The sequence below is a fragment of the Astatotilapia calliptera genome, chromosome 9 (genome assembly GCF_964374335.1).
Source record: "Astatotilapia calliptera chromosome 9, fAstCal68.1, whole genome shotgun sequence".
Taxonomy (NCBI): Eukaryota; Metazoa; Chordata; class Actinopteri; order Cichliformes; family Cichlidae; genus Astatotilapia; species Astatotilapia calliptera.
This window is the reverse complement of record NC_137430.1, coordinates 9,615,849-9,642,508: the sequence shown is the minus strand read 5'-3', so window position 1 is coordinate 9,642,508 and position 26,660 is coordinate 9,615,849. Positions and strand designations below refer to the sequence as shown.

At 42.0% G+C, this 26,660-nt stretch overlaps 1 protein-coding gene across 1 annotated transcript in view; it reads right to left on the bottom strand.

The window, feature by feature from the left end:
* adarb2 (adenosine deaminase RNA specific B2 (inactive)) overlaps window positions 1-26,660 on the bottom strand; it is a 215,188-nt gene that overhangs the window by 44,945 nt on the left and 143,583 nt on the right. The window contains exon 4 of the mRNA XM_080305926.1: window positions 347-461. Coding sequence (XP_080162052.1) covers window positions 347-461 — 115 coding nt within the window. The remainder of the gene's footprint in view (window positions 1-346; window positions 462-26,660) is intronic.

Below are 26,660 nucleotides of genomic sequence, written 5' to 3'. Positions count from 1 at the left end.
TGGAACTCCTGTCAAAGCTCCATGAGCACTGAAAGTCCAGTATGCAGTGAGGATGACTGACACTCACTACCATGTCTCATTCTCCTCAGAGATTCTAAGCAGTCAATAATTCATCAGGAAGGTATACTCTCATGTAAGGGTGCAAGGTACAGCATGGAGTGGAAACTTTCTCCCTCTTCCCACCCTCAGTTTGTCATTTCTTTCTCAACCTACAGACAGTCCCTTCCCCATCTCTTCCTTGTTCTCCCTCCTTCACTCACTCACCCCCCACCTTACTGTCTCAATTTATATTGCACCACTTCAATAATTCAAAGTGATATATAAAAGTCAATGAAATTTGCCATACCTCGGGTCATTACGATGCCTGCCAGGGATTTGTGCCGAGCGTGCACAGGACTGCAGCCGCCCACCAGCGACCGGTACTTCTCCCTCACCAAGTGGAATATTGAATCAGCAAAGTCCTGAAAAACACAATCGCTCCCTTAATTTCTACTGGACACAATCTGTGGAGACCGACTACCCGGGTTTAAATTTGCTGCACTTGGTTAACCTGTTCAGGTAAACAGAGTGAGGTTTAGGGAGATTATCCTAAAAGCCAACTTACCTGTTTAGCTATGAGTGCATAGAGATCATCGAAATGCTCGAGGCATCGGTATAAAAAAAAGATTTCCAACAGTAGCACACAGCAACTTGATTATTATTGAAAGGTTTCAGCTGGAAAGCTCTACACACAGTATTATTAAATCAATGATACCTGATAGCCATGAGTGTTTTAGATCTTAGATGATGCATTTAATCTGTATATCCTCGTCTGGTTGTTAAAGAGACACAACATGCACATTTTGTTAAGCTCTTCCCTACTTAACCTTCCCGCTTACATGATCTGACAAAGCAGTGTTGCAATTGTGATGCAAATGTAAAGTTTTCATTGAGCAGCCATTAACTTTAACAGCAGAAGAGTTGGCTATATGCTGTCATGTACTCATTATCGTTTCTGCCAGCATATCCCAAAATAAAAGCCACTTGTCCCAGACCCCATTGTTTCCTGTCTGACTTCACTGGAGTGCACGATCGTGCTGGACACCATTTTTCAGTTCTCATTTCCTCCACCATCTGCCATTTGGAGCGCCTCTAAAAACTTGCTGTTTTTGCTTCTCGGTCTGACCGACATTACTCATGCTGATTTACTGGAGATAAAATGCAAAGTATGAAATAAAACTGTGCTCTCTATGTACATTTACCCCTCCACCTCCGACTCAACACTTCTCACCAGACATCCACTAAATCCACACTGTTCACCAGATGTTTGCCGAGACATGGGCACGGTTTTCGCACCCTTTGGAATTTTTAATGCTCTTTACTCGAGTAGTAATTAAGGGCTTAGTCTCCAAGCAGTCTCCACGCCAACTGTAGAGCGCAAACGGATCACTGGAAGATGGCAACAGAGTGGCAGTGGAGTGGGCCTTTTGGACAGATTGAAGCCCGCAGTGGCTAAAAGGACATCAACAGATGCCACAGTAACAGACGTACAGAGTGAGAGAGGAGCAGAGAGATTAAGGGCAAACAGAAAAAAAGGCGAGGAGAGCAAATGAATGAGCATATTGCACATTATAGCCCTCGTCAAGGCTGTGAAATACTCTCACAGTAGGAACTGGCGGTGGAGGTGCTCACAGCTTGTGTTGCGGTGGGTGGCGTGTGGGTGTGTATGTATGGACACGGGCATATTGGTGCTTTGACACCGGTGTCAGCCCGAAGCTTTTTCGGCGAGTAGAACAGGAAGGAGCAGTGAAAAGTCATCACGGTCAATAACTTAGCACAGAGGTTCTCAGCTAACGGTTGGGTGACAGGTCAAAACTGAGGCGAGTCTCCTTATTTTTAACAACAGGCAACGAAGACAAGAAAAGACACATTTCCTCTACCACTATTTACTTGATGCTTGGCTAACACTTCACTGTTATTGCTGCCAGTTTTCGGTTTTACGGTCAGCGGCAATGATCAGTAAACATCCTCATTCCAGATTCACCTCTGAAATATAGTTATAAGGCATATTTTGCTTTGTCATGCCAAAAGACATTTTAAAGCCAAGAAACTCTTCACGAGACAGCTCAAAACCAAATAAACAGTTTGGGACATGGACTATGACAATAATGTTTTACATGTGTCAGAAGTGAATAAACAGGTATACAAAAATGCCTCTTTTTTCAATTCAAGACAGTTTTAAAGGTGCAAGGAGGTACTGTATCTATCCAGAGGTTGGTGCTTGGATCCCTGGCTGCTCCTGCATGTATCCTAAGTATCCTTAGGCAAGATACTAACCCCAAATTGGTCTCTGATGCATTCATTGGAGTATGAACACATGTGTATGTTAGATAGAAGACACTCGAATAAGACATGCTGTATAAAGACCTTTGAGTGCTCGAGTAGAAAAGTGCCAGTGCATTTACAATTCATCTTATATTACTCTAGACAGTCTGCACTGCCAAATATTGCACACAGTCAACCCTCATGATGATCTACTGGAACAACTGCACAACATTTTGGACTGTGCCTCCAGTCCAAAAGAAAACTGGCATCTTCTGGACTCCATCATGGCCGTTTGCCAAGAGTTTCAGCCAACACAACTGCTTGGTTTACAACACGAGCAGCAGAAGGTCAGAATTATAGAGTCGTTAAAAAAGAAGAATAACATCTCTGGCCTTTCTTTCATGTTGGACAAACACATAGCAAGGGTAGCATCCACATTCTGATAGATATCCAACCATTTTCTGTTGCTTATCCGGGTCTGATCTACAGGGCAGCCCTTCTTCTCCCCAGCCACCCACCCCAGCTGATGAGGGGACACCAAGCCATTCCCAAGTCAGCTGAGAGATGTAATCCCTTCAGTGTGTCCTGGGTTTGCATGTCCTCCTCCCATTAGGACATGCTGGAAACACCTCACCTAGGAGGCATCCTACCCAGATACTTGAACCACCTCAGCTGGCTCCTGATGTGGAGGAGTAGTGGCTCTAGTCTGGGATCTTAGGCTGCAATTCCGATTTTTTGATCAAATCCGATTTTTATGTCTGCTTGTTCACACTACAAATAAAATGTGACAGCAAACGCGCTCTAGTGTGAACCCGCATGCACAAAAGAAGACGTCACACACAGCGCTCTTTGTTTAGACACAGACCAAACAGTATTGTTTGACTGATGGCCGTTAATATAAAGACTTGTTTCGGACTTTACGTTTCCCAATTTTGCTTTAAGTTATAAAGTCATTTTGTTATTTACATTTGGCCTAATAATGATCCTTATTGCTGTTTTAGAGGAGCGGTGCTTCAAAGGATAGTTGCAGAATCTACAGATTATACAGTACAAATAAAATGTTCACGTTGTCTTCCCAACAGTTTCACTGACATCTACACGGGATGGCCAGGAAGCGTTCACGATATCTTCTCGGGCGCTTATAATTGGCGTCTGTCTTGTGTCAGTGACGTAAAAGACGGATTTAATGCGACATATATATAAAGCAGTCGCTTTCTGAAACATCAGATATGTATTGGATTCAGTACCACATACGAAAGTGACCCAGGTCGGATTTGAAAATATCGGATTTGTGCTGTTCACACTGTCACACCATGATCGGATATATTGTTGCATAGGGTCAAAAAAGTCGGATTTGATGCGCTTTCGCCTGCAGTGTGAACGTAGCCTTATTCTTGAGGTCGCTATCCAGAGCCTGCGGCCATAAATAACAGGAATACAGACTGACCAGAACAACAGCTTTGCTCTGGTACAAGCAGCTTTGCCATACCCCAGCTTCAGTTCATCTCTCTACAACAGCGCTCCCCAACCGCGAGAGTTGAGGCTCAGGGGTGAAATTTATGGTTTTCAGGGTTTTTATCGGTTTTTATCGTTATTTTTTTTAAAATCATTTTTATCGTTAACTCGGTTTCCCTGGGTCTTTTCCCGTGTGTTGTGAATAAATCTTCTTCTTTTTTGGTACCGGTACTGGTTTTATTTTGTTGTATTTATCCGTGACACCTTAAAAGCCGGTTCGTGAAAATATTGTCAGACATAAACCGGTCCGTGGTGCAAAAAAGGTTGAGGACAGCTGCTCTACATCACAGCATAAAGCTATAGAGGAGATTTCTTCACTTTCTTCATTTTATCAGTCGCTTCAGATCATTTTTCAAGGTCTTAAACAGACACATTTACTGTAAGTAGCTTTAATCCATTTTTAAACTAACAGTCTGCACCTTTAATACGCACAGCCCTACTCAGTGACCTGCAGCATGTGTGGAATAACAGTAATTAGTTTCCCTGTTAAAAAAATCCAACCTTTTGTGCTGTTGTTAATAGGAAACAGCTGATACTCACTAATGTATTTTTATGTCAGCACAGCAGATGGACTTGGACACTCAGTCTTTTTCTTTCACTTTATCGTTAATATGAATAACTATAACCATATAGTTACATAGTTACGAATATCTACAATTATAACTATATTAACTGTACAACAATATTAACAGCTGTTGCTGTAAAACCATCAAAGTTTACAAAGGAGGGACGAATGAATGACTCCATTAAAACCTGTTAGATGTTACGCGGTGACAGTGAAATTCTGTTTTTAGTTTACTCTTCCACCACTTTTGCAAAAGACATAATAATGTGTAACAACTAACAAACACATAATTTGTGTAAATTTATTAATCGCCCGTAAAGATAATCGCACCTACGAGCGTTATTTGGGAGTGCTGCTAACAAGCTATTTTGTCCTGTTTAGTAAACCTGACACTGACAGTCTAAATTTGATACCTGTAACGGGTGGAACACCTGTTGTGTAGTGAATGACCTGTAGAGGGTGTAAAATAAAAAGCATAAATCTCACATGTCAGAATAACAAGTTTCTACAGCAATAAAGAAATAAAGAACAACCTGGTAACAATGTGTTGCTTTGTTTTTTTTAATAATATGCTTGAAAAATTAACTAAACATATAATTTCATATGAACACAAAGAGCCTCAATTGTTTTTGTTACCCAGTCATTTGCTTTGCCTTCTATAAAATGTGGATGTTGTCCTTTAAAAAACACAAAGTTAGAGCAAAGTGTGGATAGTTGTTATTCATTAAATGTCGAGTAAAACCAGCAAAAATATAAATCACATAGATTTTTGCCCAAAGACAAGGAAATTTAATGATAATTTTGTAATATTTGGCAACATTTCTGTCAATTTATTCTGAGTTTATAATTAAAATTCCACAGTTAAAATAATCCCTAGTATGTAGAAGATTACCAAGAGAAAACCATCCTCGCTCTGCCACGAGTCCTGCAAAATGTTCTGATTCTACACGCAGTAACAAAACCTGTGGGGAAAAAAAACCCTGCCTTGGTTCTTGCTCCTGAAAGTGACATCCAATTAATTTGAACAGAATCCTGCTTGGCTTGGCAGCGTCAGCTGGTGTCGGGCACATTCTGAACCCAGAGTCAAGTCCTCCATCCCTCCTAAAGGCCTTTTCATTGATGACATTACAGAGGTGAGAGAACGTGGCAGCTCGGAAAGGCCCGGAGAGCAAAGGTGGAATAGACCCTGGCAAACAGCCCAGCTTTTTGTCCCTCCCTCCTGCTTCTTCCTCCTCCTCCACCTCTCCTTTAACTCTCTCTCCTCTCATCTCTGTCACTCTCTCTCTCTGTCGAGTCGTCTTTCCTCATTCTCGTCTCATCTTTTTACCTCCTTGCTTTTTCATTCCTTTCCTCTCTTCCTTTTTCCTCCTCCTGCTAACTCTGTCTCTCAGGTTGGTCTGTGATAGAGGGCAGTGATGTGCCGACTGTGATTCAGAACCTATAATTTCCACATGGAAACAGCATAATCATGAACCTAATCTGCATCACCCGACTGAAAAGAAAAAAAGGCCTCAGCTCCCTTCCTGCATTCTCTTTTCTCTGTTTATATTATCAAATATCTAAATACATACCTCTGTCTGTACGGTGTCCCCCTATCATTTCCCTCACATTGACACACACATACACACACTCATATACGCACACTCATTCCTCAGTGGGGGAGTTGAGTGCCACCTTTAGTGTGGGCCTAATGTGGCAGAAAAACGGGGCCAAGGATCTCACTCCTCGGTCAGGGAGAACATCGGCCTGCCGCACAGCGAGAAGGAGGACCGGCTGGCTTGCTTTCGGATCAACATCAAGGTTAGCGCCGCTCCTCTACAGCTACGTTTGGGAATTTGGTATTCAAACTCTGTCTCAGGTAACTGATATAAACTGCACTCTGAATGCACCTCAGGAAACTGCTGTAGTGGCTGTTGTGTTGCTCAGCCCACCTGGTGTCTTTGCCGCATTAGTTCTGACCAATTTACTTGGCAATTCCTCCGGGCATCCCGAGGGTGGAGAAAACAAGCAACGGCGGTTATTTAGTAACATCTGCAGCTGCGCACGATGAAATTTACTGCCGTAATATCACAATCAGCTCGAATCAGGGGAGCTGAAATTAGCAAAATTAAAGCAAAATTAGAAAGAAACAGTGACCTCTGACTCTGTCTGGTCTGACTGAAATCCAAGTCGCACTCAAGCCTGTTTGTAACTACATCAGTTAGCAACATTTGGCAACCCTCTAGCAACCAGTCAAGCACTGACATGCTTAAATACATGTGATTCTACATATTTGTAGGTGGTTATATACAAAAATGTAGTTCTGCCTCTGCTGTTTAAAGCAATTATTCTGGTCAGAACTGAGAACGCGATTATTTAACATATTATTCATCAAACTTGAAACTCATCAAAAAGGGCCACGGACAGTGCAAAAGATGGACGTGGTCTGAAAAGTGCACCCAGTGCAAAAGTGCCTAAACCTACATTCTTTTAATAGCCACCAGGGGGCGATAGTTGTGGTTGGAAAGACTTAAAAAGACTGTTTAAGTCCTACCTTGGACTTGTTCTCTGTATAGACTTTCCTTATGAGTTTATAGGCTCAGACACACATTTCAGGTAAAACGTTGAGCCTCTGATGTAAATATAACTAATAAGTTTCATGCTCATTTGCTAAAAACCACCGATTGATAAGTTGCTTTATAGCTGGCTTCAAAACATCAAGAGTGAAATGTTGAAAATGTTCATGTTGAGACATCAAAATAGATTTGATGCTGTCTATGTGGGAGATATGGGAGCATCCGTTTGGGAGTTAGGGCCCAGTTATGGGTGTTTTTGAATGGGCTAAAGAAAAAACAACAACACATGGAAAAACACAATCATTTCAACTTTATTTATCTTGTTTCCATAAAAAAAAAATCTGCTTTTAGAAATCAAATTTTAAAGCAAGAAGTAATTAACCGCCATCTCCTCTTAGCATGGATCCCTGTAAAAATACTGTAGCCAGATATACGACCAACTGTGGTGCATATTCCTCATGACTACAACATCAGCATTCAAGCAACCAATCGTCTCTTCAGTTAGAATCTAGCAGCTAAAGATAAAAGTACCCCTCTGCTAACTAGCTAGCTGCTGTTTGGTTGGAAACAAGAAGCATGCTACAGATAAAGCATAAACAGTAACATAACGGTGTAATAATTCAGTGCAATACACAGGGAGTGCAGAATTATTAGGCAAGTTGTATTTTTGAGGAATAATTTTATTATTGAACAACAACCATGTTCTCAATGAACCCAAAAAACTCATTAATATCAAAGCTGAATGTTTTTGGAAGTAGTTTTTAGTTTGTTTTTAGTTTTAGCTATTTTAGGGGGATATCTGTGTGTGCAGGTGACTATTACTGTGCATAATTATTAGGCAACTTAACAAAAACAAATATATACCCATTTCAATTATTTATTTTTACCAGTGAAACCAATAGAACATCTCCACATTCACAAATATACATTTCTGACATTCGAAAACAAAACAAAAACAAATCAGCGACCAATATAACCACCTTTCTTTGCAAGGACACTCAAAAGCCTGCCATCCATGGATTCTGTCAGTGTTTTGATCTGTTCACCATCAACATTGCGTGCAGCAGCAACCACAGCCTCCCAGACACTGTTCAGAGAGGTGTACTGTTTTCCCTCCTTGTAAATCTCACATTTGATGATGGACCACAGGTTCTCAATGGGGTTCAGATCAGGTGAACAAGGAGGCCATGTCATTAGTTTTTCTTCTTTTATACCCTTTCTTGCCAGCCACGCTGTGGAGTACTTGGACGCGTGTGATGGAGCATCGTCCTGCATGAAAATCATGTTTTTCGTGAAGGATGCAGACTTCTTCCTGTACCACTGCTTGAAGAAGGTGTCTTCCAGAAACTGGCAGTAGGACTGGGAGTTGAGCTTGACTCCATCCTCAACCCGAAAAGGCCCCACAAGCTCATCTTTGATGATACCAGCCCAAACCAGTACTCCACCTCCACCTTGCTGGCGTCTGAGTCGGACTGGAGCTCTCTGCCCTTTACCAATCCAGCCACGGGCCCATCCATCTGGCCCATCAAGACTCACTCTCATTTCATCAGTCCATAAAACCTTAGAAAAACCAGTCTTGAGATATTTCTTGGCCCAGTCTTGACGTTTCAGCTTGTGTGTCTTGTTCAGTGGTGGTCGTCTTTCAGCCTTTCTTACCTTGGCCATGTCTCTGAGTATTGCACACCTTGTGCTTTTGGGCACTCCAGTGATGTTGCAGCTCTGAAATATGGCCAAACTGGTGGCAAGTGGCATCTTGGCAGCTGCACGCTTGACTTTTCTCAGTTCATGGGCAGTTATTTTGCGCCTTGGTTTTTCCACATGCTTCTTGCGACCCTGTTGACTATTTTGAATGAAACGCTTGATTGTTCGATGATCACGCTTCAGAAGCTTTGCAATTTTGAGACTGCTGCATCCCTCTGCAAGATATCTCACTATTTTTGACTTTTCTGAGCCTGTCAAGTCCTTCTTTTGACCCATTTTGCCAAAGGAAAGGACGTTGCCTAATAATTATGCACACCTGATATAGGGTGTTGATGTCATTAGACCACACCCCTTCTCATTACAGAGATGCACATCACCTAATATGCTTAATTGGTAGTAGGCTTTCGAGCCTATACAGCTTGGAGTAAGACAACATGCATGAAGAGGATGATGTGGACAAAATACTCATTTGCCTAATAATTCTGCACTCCCTGTAGTGCTACATCATTTGACGTGAATGCATTTAAACTCTTACTGTCAAAAGATTATTTATCACAGCTTTCTTAAGTCACACAACCAAAACAAAGACACTGAGACAACAGTAAGAAGCATATCTGCAGGTCTCTGGTCTGTAGGTAAGAATTTTCAATACACTGCTGTCATATTTTTTATCTGTCCATCCAACCATTCACCCCTCACCGCCCCCCGTCTGTTCGTGCACGTAAACAGTTTGGCGTCTTCCTCCAAGGTAATGTGGAAATTCACCAACAGTCCTCCTGCTGCCTTTCCTCTGAAGTCAATATTGTGCCAGAAACACAAAATGTCAACAGGAAATTTTTCTCCACTGCTGCTTGACCTAGAAGTCTGCGCGTGCTGGCAGGGGCGATGGCGTGTGTGCCTGTGTGTGCGCGACAGGAAAAAAAAAGTTCAACTGTGTCATTTATTGTTTAGCACTACGGCCCCCAAATGGAAATACTGACGGGAAACTCCAGCTTCATCAGTGATTGTGTTTAAGGCCCTCGGTAACGCTGCCCGTATGTTTCTGCACATCCTCAGTTAATCTGGTGAAACTGAAGCAGCCATGATGTGTGTGTGTGTGTGTCCATGTGTGTCACTCCTCCATGAACATCACTGCATGATTTTTACCCCACCCTCGGGGTAACACACACACACACACACACACACACACACACACACACACACACACACACACCTTATCACCCGCCTGCAGAGCAGCCCAGGCTGCATAAAAATGGGGCCATGTCTTATATTTCTTTATAGAGGTATTTAACAATTCATTCTCCTGAGTTTTAATAGTGTCTGCCCTCTGCCTAGATATCCCCCCTGCCCACCTCCACCACCACCACCCACACACCCTGTGCCTCCACCATCAGCCCTGCCTCCCTTCTCCCCATCCCTCGCCTGCCGCCGAGCATGAGGCTTTTGAAAATGGATATCTATTCATTTGGCGGAAACGCTGCCTCTGGGGGCTTTTTAGGTTCTCAAAAAAGCCCGACTTCTCACGGTGAGACAGATTTCCCTCTTGTTTGTTCTCCATATGATGTAAAGCATCACTCTCGCTCCTAAATCTTTCTGCTCCTTCTCTTGCTGGCCTCTCGATCTGTATCATAAGAGGAAAATCAAAACAAAACTCATATGTCACTTCTCAGATCTCCTTTCAGCGGTCGCTCTGCTGTCTTGCCTTTTGATGACAGTGAGAGATGTGGTTGTGCCACGTGACAGCGACAAAGTGCAACCTGCAGGACTTGAACTGTGTAAAATTTGGGGAACGCTGTGAAACACTTTTGCACCTCGCCTCTAACCAGATCTAACCTTTTCCTGCGCTATGGCCAGATGGCCCTGCAGCCCATGGAACAGATTTCACTTTGTGTGTGTGTCAAACTTTCTGCCTGAACAGCGGGGCCTTGTCAGTCAGATCAGGCAGCCGGGCTGCACCATGCGGCCGTCGTCATCATAACAAGAGGCTTTTTCCCTTTCAAACCACATGCTTGATGTTAGCAAGAGAGAACAAAGGCAGATGAAGGAGCACCAGAGAGAGTGAGAGAGAATGACAGAGATGGTGCATTTGATCTGTCTTTGCCACAGCGCTCCTCTCTGTCTTTCCCCGGTGTGGGTGAGAGATAGGGGGAAGATGCAATGCTGCACCACAGGTTTCCAGCAGCAAAGCAGAGCTCAAGCAGAGATTCCTCATTAGGCTTGAAAAGGTGGGAACCACGACGACGAGCTTGGTGCATGTGGCAAGGATCAGAGTCAAGGATGAGCTACCACAAAAATGATAACCTCATCCAAAAAAACAAGGGCACCGCTTTCTAGAAATGATGCTAAACATAGAAGTGTTTCATTATGGCTTTGATGTTCTCCACTTGGGGCTGCAATCAATCCCTGTGTTACAGTGTAACGATCCATCCCTCCTGTACAGCCAAATTCACGACAAGGGCAAGCGACCACTTAGAATATATGTACAATGGGATTTTAAGCCACAGACCCGGCGTGTCTCTGAGGACGATAACGTAAGCCTGTGGATTCACTGGATGGTCCGCCACTTTGGATGCCGACAGATCACTGGATGAAACAAATGTCCATGTGGATCCAGTCTTAAAGGGACAGTTCATTCCACCAAAAAAACCCCAACAAATTTGATCTGGCCTACAGCGCTCTTCATTTACCTGGCTAGGTTGGGAGGTATTGGTTGTAGAGATCTCTGCAGAAATCATGCACACACCCTGTGAAGAGCATCAATGAGTAACTGTTTTATTTCTACTGAACTACAACAATAAACCTTATCACTGTGCAGGAATAAGTGCCTTTTAATAAAGAGACACTATTGCAGCATTTTTTATGTATTAGGAAAGTGCCATCTGGTTCCACTGTAGATAAAAGAAGGCTAGATGCTAGATCCAGATGCATTAACAGCACTGCTGCCCAGAGGAAAATGTGTACAGTTGATGTACAGTTTGATGTGAACGGTGTCTTTTTTTTGGCTTTTCGGGATTTTTAAAAGTTTCTCATGGTCCCTAGGGTTTATATCCTAGTGACTTTAGTTAACCCTGCCAAGCACCACCACACACACATATCAAACAATTATTTATATATTTTAAGAACATACTTGATGGACACAGACATTTGCAGAGGCAGGGAAGTTATCCTGCTGACTCCCTCTGATATTCAGAGTGAAGTATTCTGACAGCTACTGGATGGATTGCCATTAAATTTGGTACAAACATTCAATGTCCTGATGAATCCTAATGACCTTGAGCTCCACAAGGAGGTCATCTTCATATGTTCTTAAAACGATCTCACCATCTTCTGGTCCCCAGAGACTAAATCCCACTATGGAAATATAAAATATATTTCAGTCCAAGCAGAGACACAATCGCCCATCTCAGGCCAAGCACCAATAAGCAACTGTGCGATTTTGACACTCAGGAACTTGAATCATCTTAGAGTCACAGCTACAGCAGCTTGTCACTTGGTCATTTCTGGACAGCATTTCAAGCACTGTCATCGTTTTAAAACACTGCATGTCAGAACAAGGCTTTTCCTGCTTCTAAAAGAATATCCTCATCTACAAGGTCCTCAAGCACCTGTTGTTGTGATTTAGTGCTATATAAATAAAGCTGAATTGAGCTGAATACACATGTTCACCCTTCAAACTCCCAACAAGTTTGTCATGTTGTCATAAAATTAAATAGTGTTTTCCAACCTTTGGTAAAAGCTAAACTTCATATGTCTCCTGATTGGTTACATCTGTTCAAAGTTACTAATGCACTTAAGCCTAAATCCAAACATTAATTTGGGAAATGAAACCCCAGCATTCAAGCCAGATCGAGCTGAAGCTACTGAATCATAACCAACAAGGGCAGATGCTACGCACGACTGTCTCTGAAACTCATTATCAATCTTAATTCTCTTCATCTGATCAAACAAGCTCAGCCAGATACAACATAGATGCTATCAGGGCTCGGCCCATCTGTGGCTCTATGTTTTGTGTGGTTGTAATCTGGAAACCATGGTTGCCAGGTCCCTCAATAAGCTTTGTTTTTTTTTAAACCAGCACTTTCTAAATAGTTATTTCCTCTTCTGTGCAACCAAAGAGTGAGATGATGCTGTTACCTTTACTGCATCAGCTTATAGAAATGTCTTTATGTAAAGGATAATCACGAAATCAGACTCAAGACTTGAGAAAATTCAACATACACTTGATTATAATGCATGTGCATGTACTGAACATATTATTTATTTATTTTTTAAATAAGAAATTCCTTCTTTTTTTCATCCTATAAATCTTTGTCTTTCTGCCCCTGAAATGCCACAATTTGGTATGAATATTAACCGCTTTGTATCAGTTTATTCATTATCTTCCACTTAACCATCCAGTTAACCTGACATACATGTCCTTGGACTGTGGACAGGTAGCGGGAGAACATGCACCGTCTCATTTTGTATCCAGTTATTAGTAATTACTGATGAAGAGAAGGAAGAGGGCAGGTGAAAGTTGACAAAACAAAACTGCAGTCTGTGGTGATTTTACAGTTCAGCGATGGTCATGGAGAATTGTTTCTCTCCTGTCATTTAAATTACCCTATGTGGTGAGCAGAGAGGTACAAGCAGCAACAAATAATGAATAAACAGCAGCAGAGTGTGCCTGATAAAAAAAACGAAAGCCTAAGTCTTGCAAATGTGGGTTAGCATCTGCCACAATCTAAAACCTTTCTATATAATAATTCACATCACAGCTTAATTACATTAATTACGCTTATTCATTTGGTTAGATTACAGTAATAAACCTCAGAAGAAAACTTTACATGCAATTATGTCGCATTTTCAGAGTCTTAATGCCTCAAAAAGACCTTTGTGGTGTTTGACAGATATTTTATGGCACTTCTGTTTCACCTTACAGCTCACAGACGAGTTAACATGCTCTTCCTGAATTTGTCTTTAAAATATGCACAGGGCAGAGGAGATCACAGGGAGCAAGAGAAAAAAGAAATAAATAAAAGGTTCACGGTGACAACAGATGGAGCGCGCCTAAGTCGTCTCGGTATAAATCCCCTCTGATTAACCTCCACGCTGGAGATAAAAGCAGCGATATGCCTAAAACGACTTAATAATGTCAGGCACAGTGTAAAACACACACCAGCGGCTTTATACATTATGCACCAAAGGCCAGCAGAGGGACTCCTGTGAAAAGATAACATGACCCACCCCCGAGAGAGATGGAGAGAAGGGTGGAGAGAGAGAGGAAAAGATTCTGTATGGAGACGGAGGAGGAAATGAGAGGGTCAGCCATGAGGATTTAACAAGAGTCTATCATCTACAGTACATTGTTGACTAAGGGAGGATGGAGGAGGAGGAAGCCACTCCAGAGGCCCCCGAGGGCTGTTCACACAACTCCCATTAATTTGCCCATGATTTAACAGAGAGACGGAGAGAGAGACGGAGAGAGAGCGACCTCTTTGCTCCAAGTTTTATATGTGTGTAGTAACGAATAACGGAAGCAGCAGTGGACAGTCTACTGCCCCAGAGACACTTTGCAGTCACAATCTCAATTACCAATTGCAACTGTCACTTAAAAAAATCAATAGTTATTAATCCTGAGGGACTTCATGTGTAAGAGACTTCTGGGTTAATTGCTGCTGTGTTTCGACTGAGAGAATGAATCAGAAAGATCTGTACAACAACTAGGGCTAAATGTTGGGAGCTAAAATTACAGGATTCCTTTCCTAGCATTGAAAAGCTTTTAACGTATTCAAATAAGACATCATATTCCACAATACGGATACTTCCATTATTAAACCTACATGTAGTACGCGATACATTTAATTCACATGTAATGTGTGAAGTTTGACACAGTCCCATTACCTCAAATCCCCAGAAAAAACGATCCAACATTAGACTTTTGCACAAACCACTGCATTATGTGACCATTTATAAACTTTTATACTAAAGATGCAAATTTTTTTTTACACATAAACACCAAACAACATCCACAATGTCAGTACTTGATGAAAACCTGGTGCTGTTAGCTAGCTTGCTAGCATCGACCTTTCCATACTCTTTTGCTAGCTGAAGCTTATTTGTGCTCTTTCCTCTTCTGATACTAGCCAAGAGGCTGACCACTGAGGGTGAAAAAATTACTCTCTCCCACGTTTAACTGTGGACTAAAATGCACAAACTATAGGAAGTATATTTACAGAACAATGCCGTTTGAGGCGCTGGTTACACACCACAGGTGACGTAATGCTATAAAGCTAAGCTAGACTATGTTGCTGTTCCTGTTGGGAAAAGTATTCAAATTTCATCTGTATCAAGTCTTCAGCTCTTACTTTGTTTTCAGAACTGAAGTGACGTCGACTCAGAGCACCAGGAGGAAAACTTTATACTCAACTTTGTTGGGGGAAGTGTCAAGTGGCGACGTGGCGACTCCAGACCTTTGAATGTCACTGAAATTCAGAGACTTCAGGTGATGATGGGAGCAATACCCACTGGCAAATTTTGCTGAAAAATTGAGTTTAGCAGTTAAAGCAACTAAGTGGTAAATACATTTGAGGGTTACCTTGGCAATCATATGCTGGAATGTCTGCTAACAATCAGACATCAGCAACAATGCAGTTCGAAAATATACATGCAGACGGCGGAGCCACGTGATGGTTTTACCGTCACTGCTGCTAAAATGCGTAAAAGTGTGGCTATTTTAAATATAAGAGAAAGAGAGAACTTTAAGAAATTAATACAGCCACTACAGTGACCATCAAAACGATGAAAAAATATTGCCGTAAACAGTTTATTTTGTAACGCGAAACGATAGCGTATAATATGAAACGATAGATGTTTTCATATCGTCATCCGATATATCGTCATATCGAACAGCCCTATCTCTTAATGCTCCCTGATGCTGTTTGTATCTACAACCTATTTTTTGTTAAATTTAAGGGACAATACAGATTTATTTCAGTCTAGCATATTTCACTGATGCACCTTTGTTTGGCTCTAAGTGCCAATCAGTGCAGAAGCTCAATGCAGCTCTTCAGCTAAGGAAAAAGCAAATCACAGCCTCAGACACATAACAAACTGGCATGGATATTTATGTCAGCTGACCTGCTGCAGGGTGATTATGTCAAATGCAACAAATACACCTGGCTGGAAACCTGGAGGGAGATCCTTGATGAAGTCAGCAAAAATGGCCGTTCTCTTCATGCCTTTGTGAATCAGCATTTAGACAAATGTGGATTAAAAACCAGGCTGAGGAGCAGTGCAGGCTTCACTCTCTGTTAATATGACCTTCGCCCACTAGGAGCATCTCTGAAGCCACATATCTGATAGAAGAAAATAATCACAGCAAAATAATATTCACCTGCTGTGGTCAGAGATGGACTCTATCGTAACAGAGGTGTGGGACACTGACTTTTTTAATAAAAGTCATATATTGATATGACGTGTCAGCTCACGGATTTATCAGTCCAACTCTATTCTCCATCTCCCAACAGAGCTTTTCTGTCTGGAATCAGTAATATTTTATGCCAGACAGAGCGAAGCCACAGAAATAATAAATCCAGGAAAACTGTTTGCTTTTTCGACAGGTGGAGAGACTGCAGCAACGGCGTTAAAACGTTTCAGAGGGAAGGGAGACTCTAGAATTGGCTTTCATGTCTTAAAAGAGTGGAATGGCTCCTCTGAAGCACTGCGATGGCTCCCTCCAAAGGGTGGCCGATTGTGTCGGCCTCAGCCCAGACGCGGCGGCCGCGCCTCCATCTCTGCTGCTCTTGAAGATACCGCTGTGGCTTTTTTTGGTGGTCTCGACCCTGGCAATCAGCGAGACTTCAAACCTCAGCGCCACCCTTTGAACGGTGCCCGTGAACATCTGTTGCCAAGCGCCGCTTTTCCTCTTGGCTTGGAGATTAGAGGCGAAGACGAGGGGAAACACTGGTGCTTTCAGAGGCTTGTCTGTCCCCCCTGTCAAGCAATGTCTAACATAATGTTCTGTCAAGGGTACAATGTGCTGCTAATAGCAATACAAAACTTACTAATTTACATAAATACAACAACATGCTGACTCGAGTGACGAAAAACATCACGTGCTTCTGCGCAGCAACGCTGAACCATTGAATGGAGTGTAGCAGGGCACGCACTGGAAATAAATATCAGCTCCCTTTGTCTGCCTTTGTTTGTGTCTGAAGCAGAACAAGTTTGATGACTGAGAGCAAGACTGTTTAACTTATGCAGCTGTATTTTCTTTTGCATTGTGGCGAGTCCATTTGCTTCTGAAGGAGTCATTTATCCAGAGGCCTTCCCTCTGCTGGTGATGACTAAGTGTGGACCAGACTCTGCATCATGGCTGTGGGTGCTGCTGTGGCCAAAAGGGCCCTAGAGCCAGCCATACATCATCAGATATTGATACGCTTCCACCACAGCGCCACGGCTGACATTTGATTCATAGCTCTGGGTGCTCTTTCTGAATCCCTAACAGTCAACAAGGGATCATGGGTAAATGTCAGTGTTGTGTTGGTTTGGGGCGCCTCACTGACATGAGGGAAATTGGTAAAAAATAATGGAACTGGTTAGGACAGGTAACTTTGTCTTGACTTAATGGGCCTTGTGTGTGGCTAGAATTTCATGACAGCAAAAATGGAAAAATAAGTTAATAATGGTGCATGACTCTGCAAATTCTGGACTGTAATGCTTTACTTATTTTACAACTACTTGATATTTATTTTTGCATTAGCCTGCAGACGCCCACATATCAGCACAACCGTTTCTAACAAGGATGACATACTCAATATCTTTCTGTAAAAATATTTAGATATTGCACAAAGCTGAGGAAAGTGGGTGAAAAAATGACGCCTACTGCATCTCCTCTATACTACAACCCTCTCAATCTGTCCATGTGTTATCTTCAAGTTCTGGCTGTTTAGTAAGGATCAACATACACTCATCTTGAGCTTCACTCTGGGTCTGTGGGGTCTTTTAGCAGCTTTGCGTCACGATGTGGTCTTTGAAAGTACTTAAAGAGATTTGATAGTGTTCTCGCAACATTTGCTGACTTTGCGCTGTACTTTAAGTTTGTAACTGGTAAATCTCCACTTCTTATAAATGGTAAACTATTTTTTTGTCTGAGGTCAAATAACAGTTTGTCCTCGTTAGTTCATCTGGTTTTTAAAATGAAGTATTTGAAAAATACTTCATTTTCTGAGTGATGGGTTACACTGTAACACTGATGGAAATACAGCATGGTTGATTATGACTGTGGCAGAAACTATGGGTTCAAGAGTTGGTGTGAATCCCTGCGTGAGGTTGAGGAAAGAACGCCTTTATAATAAACACTAACCTTTTGATCGAATTTGGTACGTCAAGGTTTCACTTTGTGCATTGGTACTGAAAGTAGCAATTACAACAAATTGTAACATACAGTGTTTCTGAAAAGAGAATACTGGGGTTTTGATGTTTTGTGTTAGTCTAATTTGCCTCTGAGCACGAACAACTGGGAGGAGGGGGCGATCGTGGCTCAAGAGTTGGGAGTTTGCCTTGTAATCGGAAGGTTGCCGGTTCGAGCCCCGGCTTGGACAGCCTTGGTCGTTGTGTCCTTGGGCAAGACACTTCACCCGTTGCCTACTGGTGGTGGTCAGAGGGCCCGGTGGCGCCAGTGTCCGGCAGCCTCACCTCTGTCAGTGCGCCCCAGGGTGGCTGTGGCTACAATGTAGCTGCCATCACCAGTGTGTGAATGGGTGGATGACTGGATATGTAAAGCGCTTTGGGGTCCTTAGGGACTAGTAAAGCGCTATATAAATACACGCCATTTACCATTTTGAGTTAGTTAAACTATTTGGATTTGTGACTGGTTTGCCAATTTTTCATGAATTAGATCAGCGGTCCCAACCCCCGGGCCTCGGACCGGTACCGGTCCGTAAGTCGTTTGGTACCGGGCCGCGAGAGTTGAGGCTCAGGTGTGAAATGTATGGTTTTCAGGGTTTTTATCGGTTTTCAGCGTTATTTTGTTATCGTTTGTATCGTTTACTCGGTTTTCCTGGGTCTTTTCACGTGTGTTATGAATAAATTTTCTTTTTTTTGGTACCGGTACTAGTTTTATTTTGTTTTGTTGACACCTTAAAGGCCGGTCCATGAAAATATTGTCGGGCATAAACCGGTCCGTGGCGCAAAAAAGGTTGGGGACCGCTGAATTAGATTACAAATGAGGATAAAAACAAACGAACATGTCATGCAAGGCCTATTTTCTTTTTGCCGGACATGGTTTTGCTTAGATTTTATTTCCCCCATGGTAGTTTTTTTTCTTCTATTAATTACACGTTTAACACAATTTCTATTAAACAGCTTGAACCCATCATGCTGAAGTTATATAAAAGCTGTGGCTCTCTTAAAGATGGCTGTAGAAATAGGACAAGAAATTTAAAACACAGAGGTGAACTAATTTTTCTAGAAGAATGCAAGGTTTATACATAATGTGAGAAGAGGCCCAGATAAAAGCAAATGTTGGTCTAAAACATTGATCAAGATTGTGACTGACACAAAATAAATACATAAACCATTGAAAACCTTTGAGACTGTCCTTAGATCCGAGCTGGTCAGTTTCCCTCTGAATGCAGGGTTGTGCACGGCGACCCTGTGCGCTGTCTGGTGCATTGTGTGAGAGCACATCAAACAAAAATTCACTGATTGTCCGTTTCAGCAGGGACTGAACCATTCCTCTGTGGAGGACCTACTTTCAGCAGACTGAATGCATGTATGTCAAACAGAGCTGTTCAGCTGACATTTCAGAGATGTGAGGTTTTCACCCAGCAGTGATACAGTATGTTTATCCTCGAGACAGTGGCTATATGTTTACACCTGCCCTTTGGAGAAAACAGCGCTGCTCTTTTCTGCACTGATGAATGTGGGTTCTAACAAACATCCTCTGACAGAAGAGGCTTAAACAGTGCATGATCCTTCTCACCGCCAAGCGCTACGTTCGCGCACACACACATACACAGAGCTGGGGCGACACAATATAATATGCACTTCACTGCCTGCGGATGAAATGAATGCAAATAACCGCATGAGAAAGCCTTTTGAGCGTGCCAGAGAAATCAGTCTGTGGCCCCTGCTCTTTTAACATTTACTAAAAATCCATCAGGTGGCGTTTGCAGAGTAAGCAGAACACCAGATAGACTGTAACAAATGCACATGCTCTCTTTTGTCACCTTTTCTTTCCTTTCCACCAGACCTTTCAAGTGCACGCACACACACACAGACACACACGAGTCGTGTGCATACACAGCGTTCATAAGCTCCTGCAGAAGGCCAACAGAGAGAGCGGGAAAGGCATGACAATAGACTGAAAGGAGAGTCAATATCGAACTGAGGAGGAAAAAAAAACAGCAAAGAACATTGAAGTGCTATACCTATTGTGTGTGTTTTACTTTTAAGCCTATGCTTCCTTTTGAAAGTGTTAAATTACACACTACCGCTCTGAACTCTGATGCATTAGACACTCTTTCTAATGAATGCGTGTCAAGCTTCCAGATGCTGCACAGGAGAGTTAACAAGCTATTTTCTTTATTCCTCGATTTAAATGCTCTTTGTCCTCCCTGCAGCTTATGCAACTTGTGTTGTTGATGTGTAAAGGAGTCAAGGTGAAGCTTGAGCATGAAAAGAAATGGAGTCAAATGAGCGTTTCACCTTTAGACGGCGAGATCACCGTTTCTCTACCTTCACAAAACGTAAAAGCTTCAAGCTCAACCGGCGGTTATGTTAACAGTACTGAGAGAAAGCACCGAATGTCAGCTATGCTGGAGAGTCGGGCTCTTTGTGGGAAGTAGCTGCCACATCTAAACAAGCCAAAGCTGTAACTGTGTTTCTATAAAGTGGTTCAGAGGAGACGGTGCTTGACACGGGGGGTTGTTGTAAGGGAAGCAAACGAGAAAGAAGGTGGGAGAAACGAGTAAGGGGTGCAGAGGATGTATAGTGCATATATACGTGTCCCTGGATGACAGCAAAGCAATAGTGGGGGAAAATGTAAAATGTCTATTAAAAGTTAGAGGAAATATAACACAGTGGAGGGCATCACTGAAACACAAAAAAAGAGAAACATTTTAATTTTTTGAAGGTATTTTTCATTTTTTTTATGCCCATATTGGTTAAATTATCACATTAGAATATATTTAACAGTCAGAATGAGCTTTTCTCAGATAAACAAGTCATTTTGCTGTGTTGGTCTCTGTTTCAATTCTCTGACATGTATTTATTACTACAACATAACATAATGAGATGTGCCGGGTGGCTCTTGTGCTGTGTTTCTAACCAAGTGCAGTAGCTTTACTATTTCTTAGGAAAAACAGATTTCTATTTCTATGTTGTAGCATGTGACAACTTTATTAATAACGTTGCTTCTTTTTAAACTCTACAGTGAAAGGCTCTGAGCACTGCTAAAACATTAGCCTACACTATATTTTAAATAAATAAATAGTTTTCTTTTTATTTACATACAGGGGTGCACATAAGTGGTCCACAGGTGCGCATTCGCTGTCAAAATAAAAGACGCGCACCAGATAAGAAGTTGCAACGCGTGTTTGCGTACATACGATTCTCTGGAGGAGGACAGACATTTGTTTAGAGCTCTTAAAGATGTTGAAGAAGAAAGCTCCTGTAAGCAGTTACTTTGGTGTTCCTCCACCTCCAAAGAAATGTCAGAAGGAGTCCGAACCACAAAAGAAGCACGTATTCTCAGAAAAGTGGTTGCAGGAGGTGAGCTGGCTTCAAACAAATGGTGCAGAATATGCCATGAAAATCCACAGGGCCACAGTGGTACAAGCTCTGTCACCCTTAGTTCTCATCTTAGTTTGTTTCATAACAAGTAAGCCCTGCTCAGATGACCTCAGGGACCTGCTAGGGACAATGGGCTGTAGCATACCAGAGATGTAGGCTGGTGCCAGTCCATGCAAAGCTCTATAAGTCAAGACCAGGATCTTAAAATGGACTGAATTCAATAGGAAGCCAGTGGAGCTGAGATAGCAACGGTGTAACACATATTATTTTATTTGGAACAATGTGTAGGAGTGTTCAAGCACAAGCAAAATTCTATGCTAAAATCCACCCAGTCCTTCATATTATTTCCCTTTTATCCATTTTTCTCCCTTTGTGTCGGTGCTTTTACTGTTTTTAACAAGTTCGCTGTTATAGCCTGTCTGGTGTACGGCTACCAGCAAGATTCTGCCGGGCAAGCAAGGCGATCATTGCTTCTCCAGTGAAATAAATATCGACATCAATATAAACTAAAATTAAACCGATCCCTCTCTTTGTATTTCAGTGTTGTTATGTCACTGAAGCTTTTCTTAGTGCCTGTTGCGCTATTCTTCAAATTACTGCCATCTTGTGGTCACAGCTGGCTATTGTTTCTTGAAGCTTGCCTCTGAATCCACTGCCGTCTGTAGCGTCTCTCAGTTTCACGGATGAGTCCATGTCCTGTTAGCAATGGCTTGAGCTGGACAAGTTAAGAGGTCGGCAGCCTTTTTTCTTTCTTTTCTTTTTTAATGCATAGGCCCATTGTTCTGAGCTCATTACAAATATATATTTGAAGCGATCTCCACAGGACAGCCACACTACAGACTTATGCTACTAAATATGATGCATTACTGTAGATCTAACAGAATTTAATATTTCAAATGATATCAGCCTTAAATATCTGTATTAATTCTGACCCATATAACATTTTTCTGCACAATAACGCCTCTTGGCATATAGTAGCTGGCAGAGACTCCATCTGCAACCCTGATAACGATAAACGGAAGAGGATGGATGGTGTAGTGGGTTTTTTTCATATTGTGGTATTACTACTTTTTCTTAAAGGGTTCTAAAAAATGTGTCCAGAACTCATCATTGATGATAAAAAGAGAAGTAATAATATTTTACAATTCTTAAAGCAGGAGGGAGTGCAGAAAAGTGATAATAAAGGTGATAAAGCAAGATGCAGGAAGCTGTCAGCATGCAAGTCTCTTTAAGCATGTGAGCTGAGGTGAATCATTCTCAAAAAGAAGGATGTCACATCATATGGCACCACTGCTTTAAGCTAAGCCATTTTTTTGTTTATCGCTTTTGTGCTAAAAGCTCTCCGAGTCAAACCATATGCGTCTGCCGGCAACCGTGGCGTTTCATTTCTCCATCAGCAGGAGTGGTGCGTGTTCATCATCCTGCAATAGAGGCCCTGAAATACAGCCAGGATGCAGAGACAAGAGACAGGGCAACGAGAATGGATTTGTTATGTACCTGCTGACGTACTACCAGGTGCTAAAGGGTAGGAAAGTATTAAAAGTCAGATTGTGCGCTTTCTTAAAGTTTTATGCAACTTGAGGACAAGTATGCGAGTGCTATTAGTTTTTCATCCTTTTTTAGCCAATGTGATGGATAAGTGCAGCAAAGTCAAAGTTTTTCTCAGACTAAAAGCTTTAAACTTTCCCTTTCAGCTCCTGACTAAAGTATATGATAACTATTCATGCTGTGAGCCATGGATTTTGTTTCTGTATAACGCAATCTGTCAAAGCTTTATCACTCTACTGTGCAGCCAATCGAATGGCTGATCAGCCCATCTAGCCAGAAGACTTTGTTCGAAAGTTCACACCGCTGAGATATGTTGAAGCTGTACAATCCACCTCTGTGATAGTGCGAATGATTGGTACAAATGTTGTAAGGGCATGATTTGCTCTAGCCTCCAGAATGGCTCGTATTTGATCTGCTAAGTGCTTTACGGGGAGATGAATCGGGCAAAGATGTTATGACTCACGGCAACCCTGTCTGTCATCTGTATGCAGAGTTCAGCGCTTCCTGTATCGGAGGGGAGGAAGTGCCATCAAAGGTCGCCCCCGAAACATCCCTCTGTGACAATGACAATGGAAGCTGGTATTAACAGGCCGCCTCACAAATTTAGAGGTGACGTCTGTGACTCGAATCAGCAGTTCAGCATTTCTAAAAGCAATTGTTATGAAAAAAGGGAGGAAGAAAAGAGCCATTTGATGATAGCAGAGAAAGTATGAAGTTCAGTAAGAGTTCAGCCGCCTTTATTTTGCGTATTCATACTTTGCTAATCTGGCAGGGCTCAGCTATCGCAAAGGGGCAGAAAGAAATGCTGCTATATGGAGTGAATAATGCTTCACCTTTCCCCCTGCAATTTCACACGCGCACACATGCACACCTGGTTACATTTAAAATATCCACACATTCTAACACGGGGCTGTGCAACCCATCACGTAAACATTACGAGGAACATATATGACCTCTGTGTTTCCTCTTATTGCCCAGGGGGATAACATAAAAATACATGAAGATGGAGCAGGGGCTCCATCCATAACTCAGTGGACAGTGGTTCCAGGCACAGCGCAGGCCTTAACTAGCTGGCTGTTGTATACTCGTGGGCAGACAGGCTGAAATATGAGGTCTGAGGACATGAGGTCTTCCCAGAATGCTAAACTCTTTCTTTCTCCCCCCCCCCATCTCTCACCCACTCTCTCCCTTTCTCCCCCCACTGTGCCCTGCAACCAATCTGACGCCTAATTAATCCTGAAGGTCTTTTGTTCCGCTGAGGTTTTTCTCTCTTTCCCCCCACTGCACTCCATCCATTCTCACCTCCCACACCCCCACTGCCTCCCTCTCATCCTTTCCCCCTGCCAGCTCGGTTTTTACCCCTCCTTCACCACATACACGCATTGTCATACCTCATTCCAGCCTCTCCTATTTTGTCTTCCCCATGAGAGGCACATTACAGTCCCAAAGAGCAGGGCACAGGTAACAGATGTTTTGCTTTTGCTCCCTCCCCGCACACACTTTTATTCAAGAAAAACAAATGCATGACTCTTTCTACCCTTTTTCACAGTATTCTACTAATTATGCTCTTCCCAAACTCTTTTATGGTCTTATTTATTAATTATGAAGGTGTAGCAGCAGACTAATACTAATGCAAAGTTATATGTTTACAATAGTAATCGAAATGGTTGGGGACTTCTGGAAATGATGATCAAAACATTGACCAGAACCACTCGAGCTGTTTTACCATCTTTATGCTAAGATAATCTAACTGACTCCTACCTTTGGTCTTATATGTTGCATAAAATCATAAGCAAATAGTCATAATAATGAACCATTTAGGATTAAGCGAGAGAATGACGACATGTGAACATGTAAATACAATGGACAGCATAAAAGATGGTCGCTGCCACCAGTACCTTGTTTTGTGGGAACCAAAAGTGGACAAGGTGGATTGGACAGTTATCATATGGTCAGGAAGTTGCGTCCATAAACTGCACAGGTATGGTACACAGGCACAGAAATCAACCGCTGTTTGCCAACTGATTAATGAAACGCTAGAATTTCACTCACTGAAACTGGATTACAGCCTTCTTGGATGGTCTGTACCGCACAGCGAGCTATAACACATGTCAGATAATTCATTTAAAAATGCTCTGAAAGGCACCAACAGCCCAAACACAGTGGAGTCTGGTTTATTAACTCAGGGTCTGACAGAAGCCAGAACACCTGTCAAACAAATCAGCCAAATACAAAGTCCAGGATAAACACTTTTTTTTAAAGGTTGTTATTAAGAGGAAAACTGTGCATAGAGGCCAAAACCACTTTGTACCTGTTGCATAGATGCTTGTAAAGCTGTAAAGTTGGGGTTTTTAAAATGGGAGTGCATGTGGATTGACTCACCTTTGACAGCAGCCTCAAGTGGCCACTAGAGGAACTGCAATGTTTGGCACTTGTGCTTTGGCTTCATCATTGGTCCTGGAGGTTGCAGTTTGGCGAATAGTGTGTTTATTATTATTATATTGCTGTTTAATTACATTTTCATTACACTTTATCGTTGAGTCGAAGCATTCAAAATCTATTGCACAGCTGAGCATGTTAACATAACAGGAGGTGCATCCACCGTAAACTCAAGCAGACCACGGCAACAGCACGAGTAAACTATGGAACAGAGTTTGGAAAACCACTCGGGAAAACATCTACGGAGATTTAGAAGGCCCAGAGGGTCCCAGTGACCATCCAGGCGTGTGAGTAGTCGACGAGGGACAATCACTGTCAAGGGATGTCTGTCATTTTCTGCAGCAACAATATTTTGGACATTTTGTTTTGGTCCCAGGGCTGATTCTATTATTTGAACAAACACACATGTCACACTCAAGACTATTTTCTAGACAATATCTAGATTATTATGGTGCAGAAGGTAAGCTGATATGATGTTAAAAACTATGACACACATAGCTGCAAATAGATTATAGTAACGGGTTAATAGCTCTGTGAAAAAAAACAGCTCCCTGCATTTTTCCGATTATATTTTTTTCCTCTTGTTCAATTCTCTATTTGTGTCAGACTGACAGATATTGTAGCATGTACTACAGATTATTAAAGTTTAACGGCGGTTTCTCCCACATGTGCTGGATCCTGCATCCCACAGTCTGTCTGAACTTCCCTTCCAGTTCGAGCTGCTTTTTTCTCTTCTTTATATTCAAATAATAAAAATACATTCAAATTGACATTATTCCAGGACAATTATTCCAGGATGATCCTGTACCAACGAATAATCAGTTGCTTGTTTGTCTGTAAGTAACTGTTTCCCTAGAGCTCACTATCACATGACAGTCCAAACCTCAAACTTTAAGAAGAAAAAAAAGAAAGAAAACTGACACATTTTAAATGTTTTTTTAATGATTTACACATGAAAAAATAAACGTAACAATTTTACAGCAGCAGCTACACTCTGCTCCTATACGTTTAGGTAGTTTAACATGGAATAAAGCATAATATTTTAGAAACTGTGCATTTTATTTGCAAAATCAGTAACGTTCTCACATAAATGTGGTGCAACATTTTTCCCAGCAGAAAGTAAAAATAGATCACAGACAGATTGGACTATAAGAAGTGTCAAGTCTCTTATACGAACGAGGTGTTTGTGCTCTACAACAATGATTCATTGCTTTTTCCCTCCCTCTCCTCATTCACTCCTCTAGCTTGCTCGACCA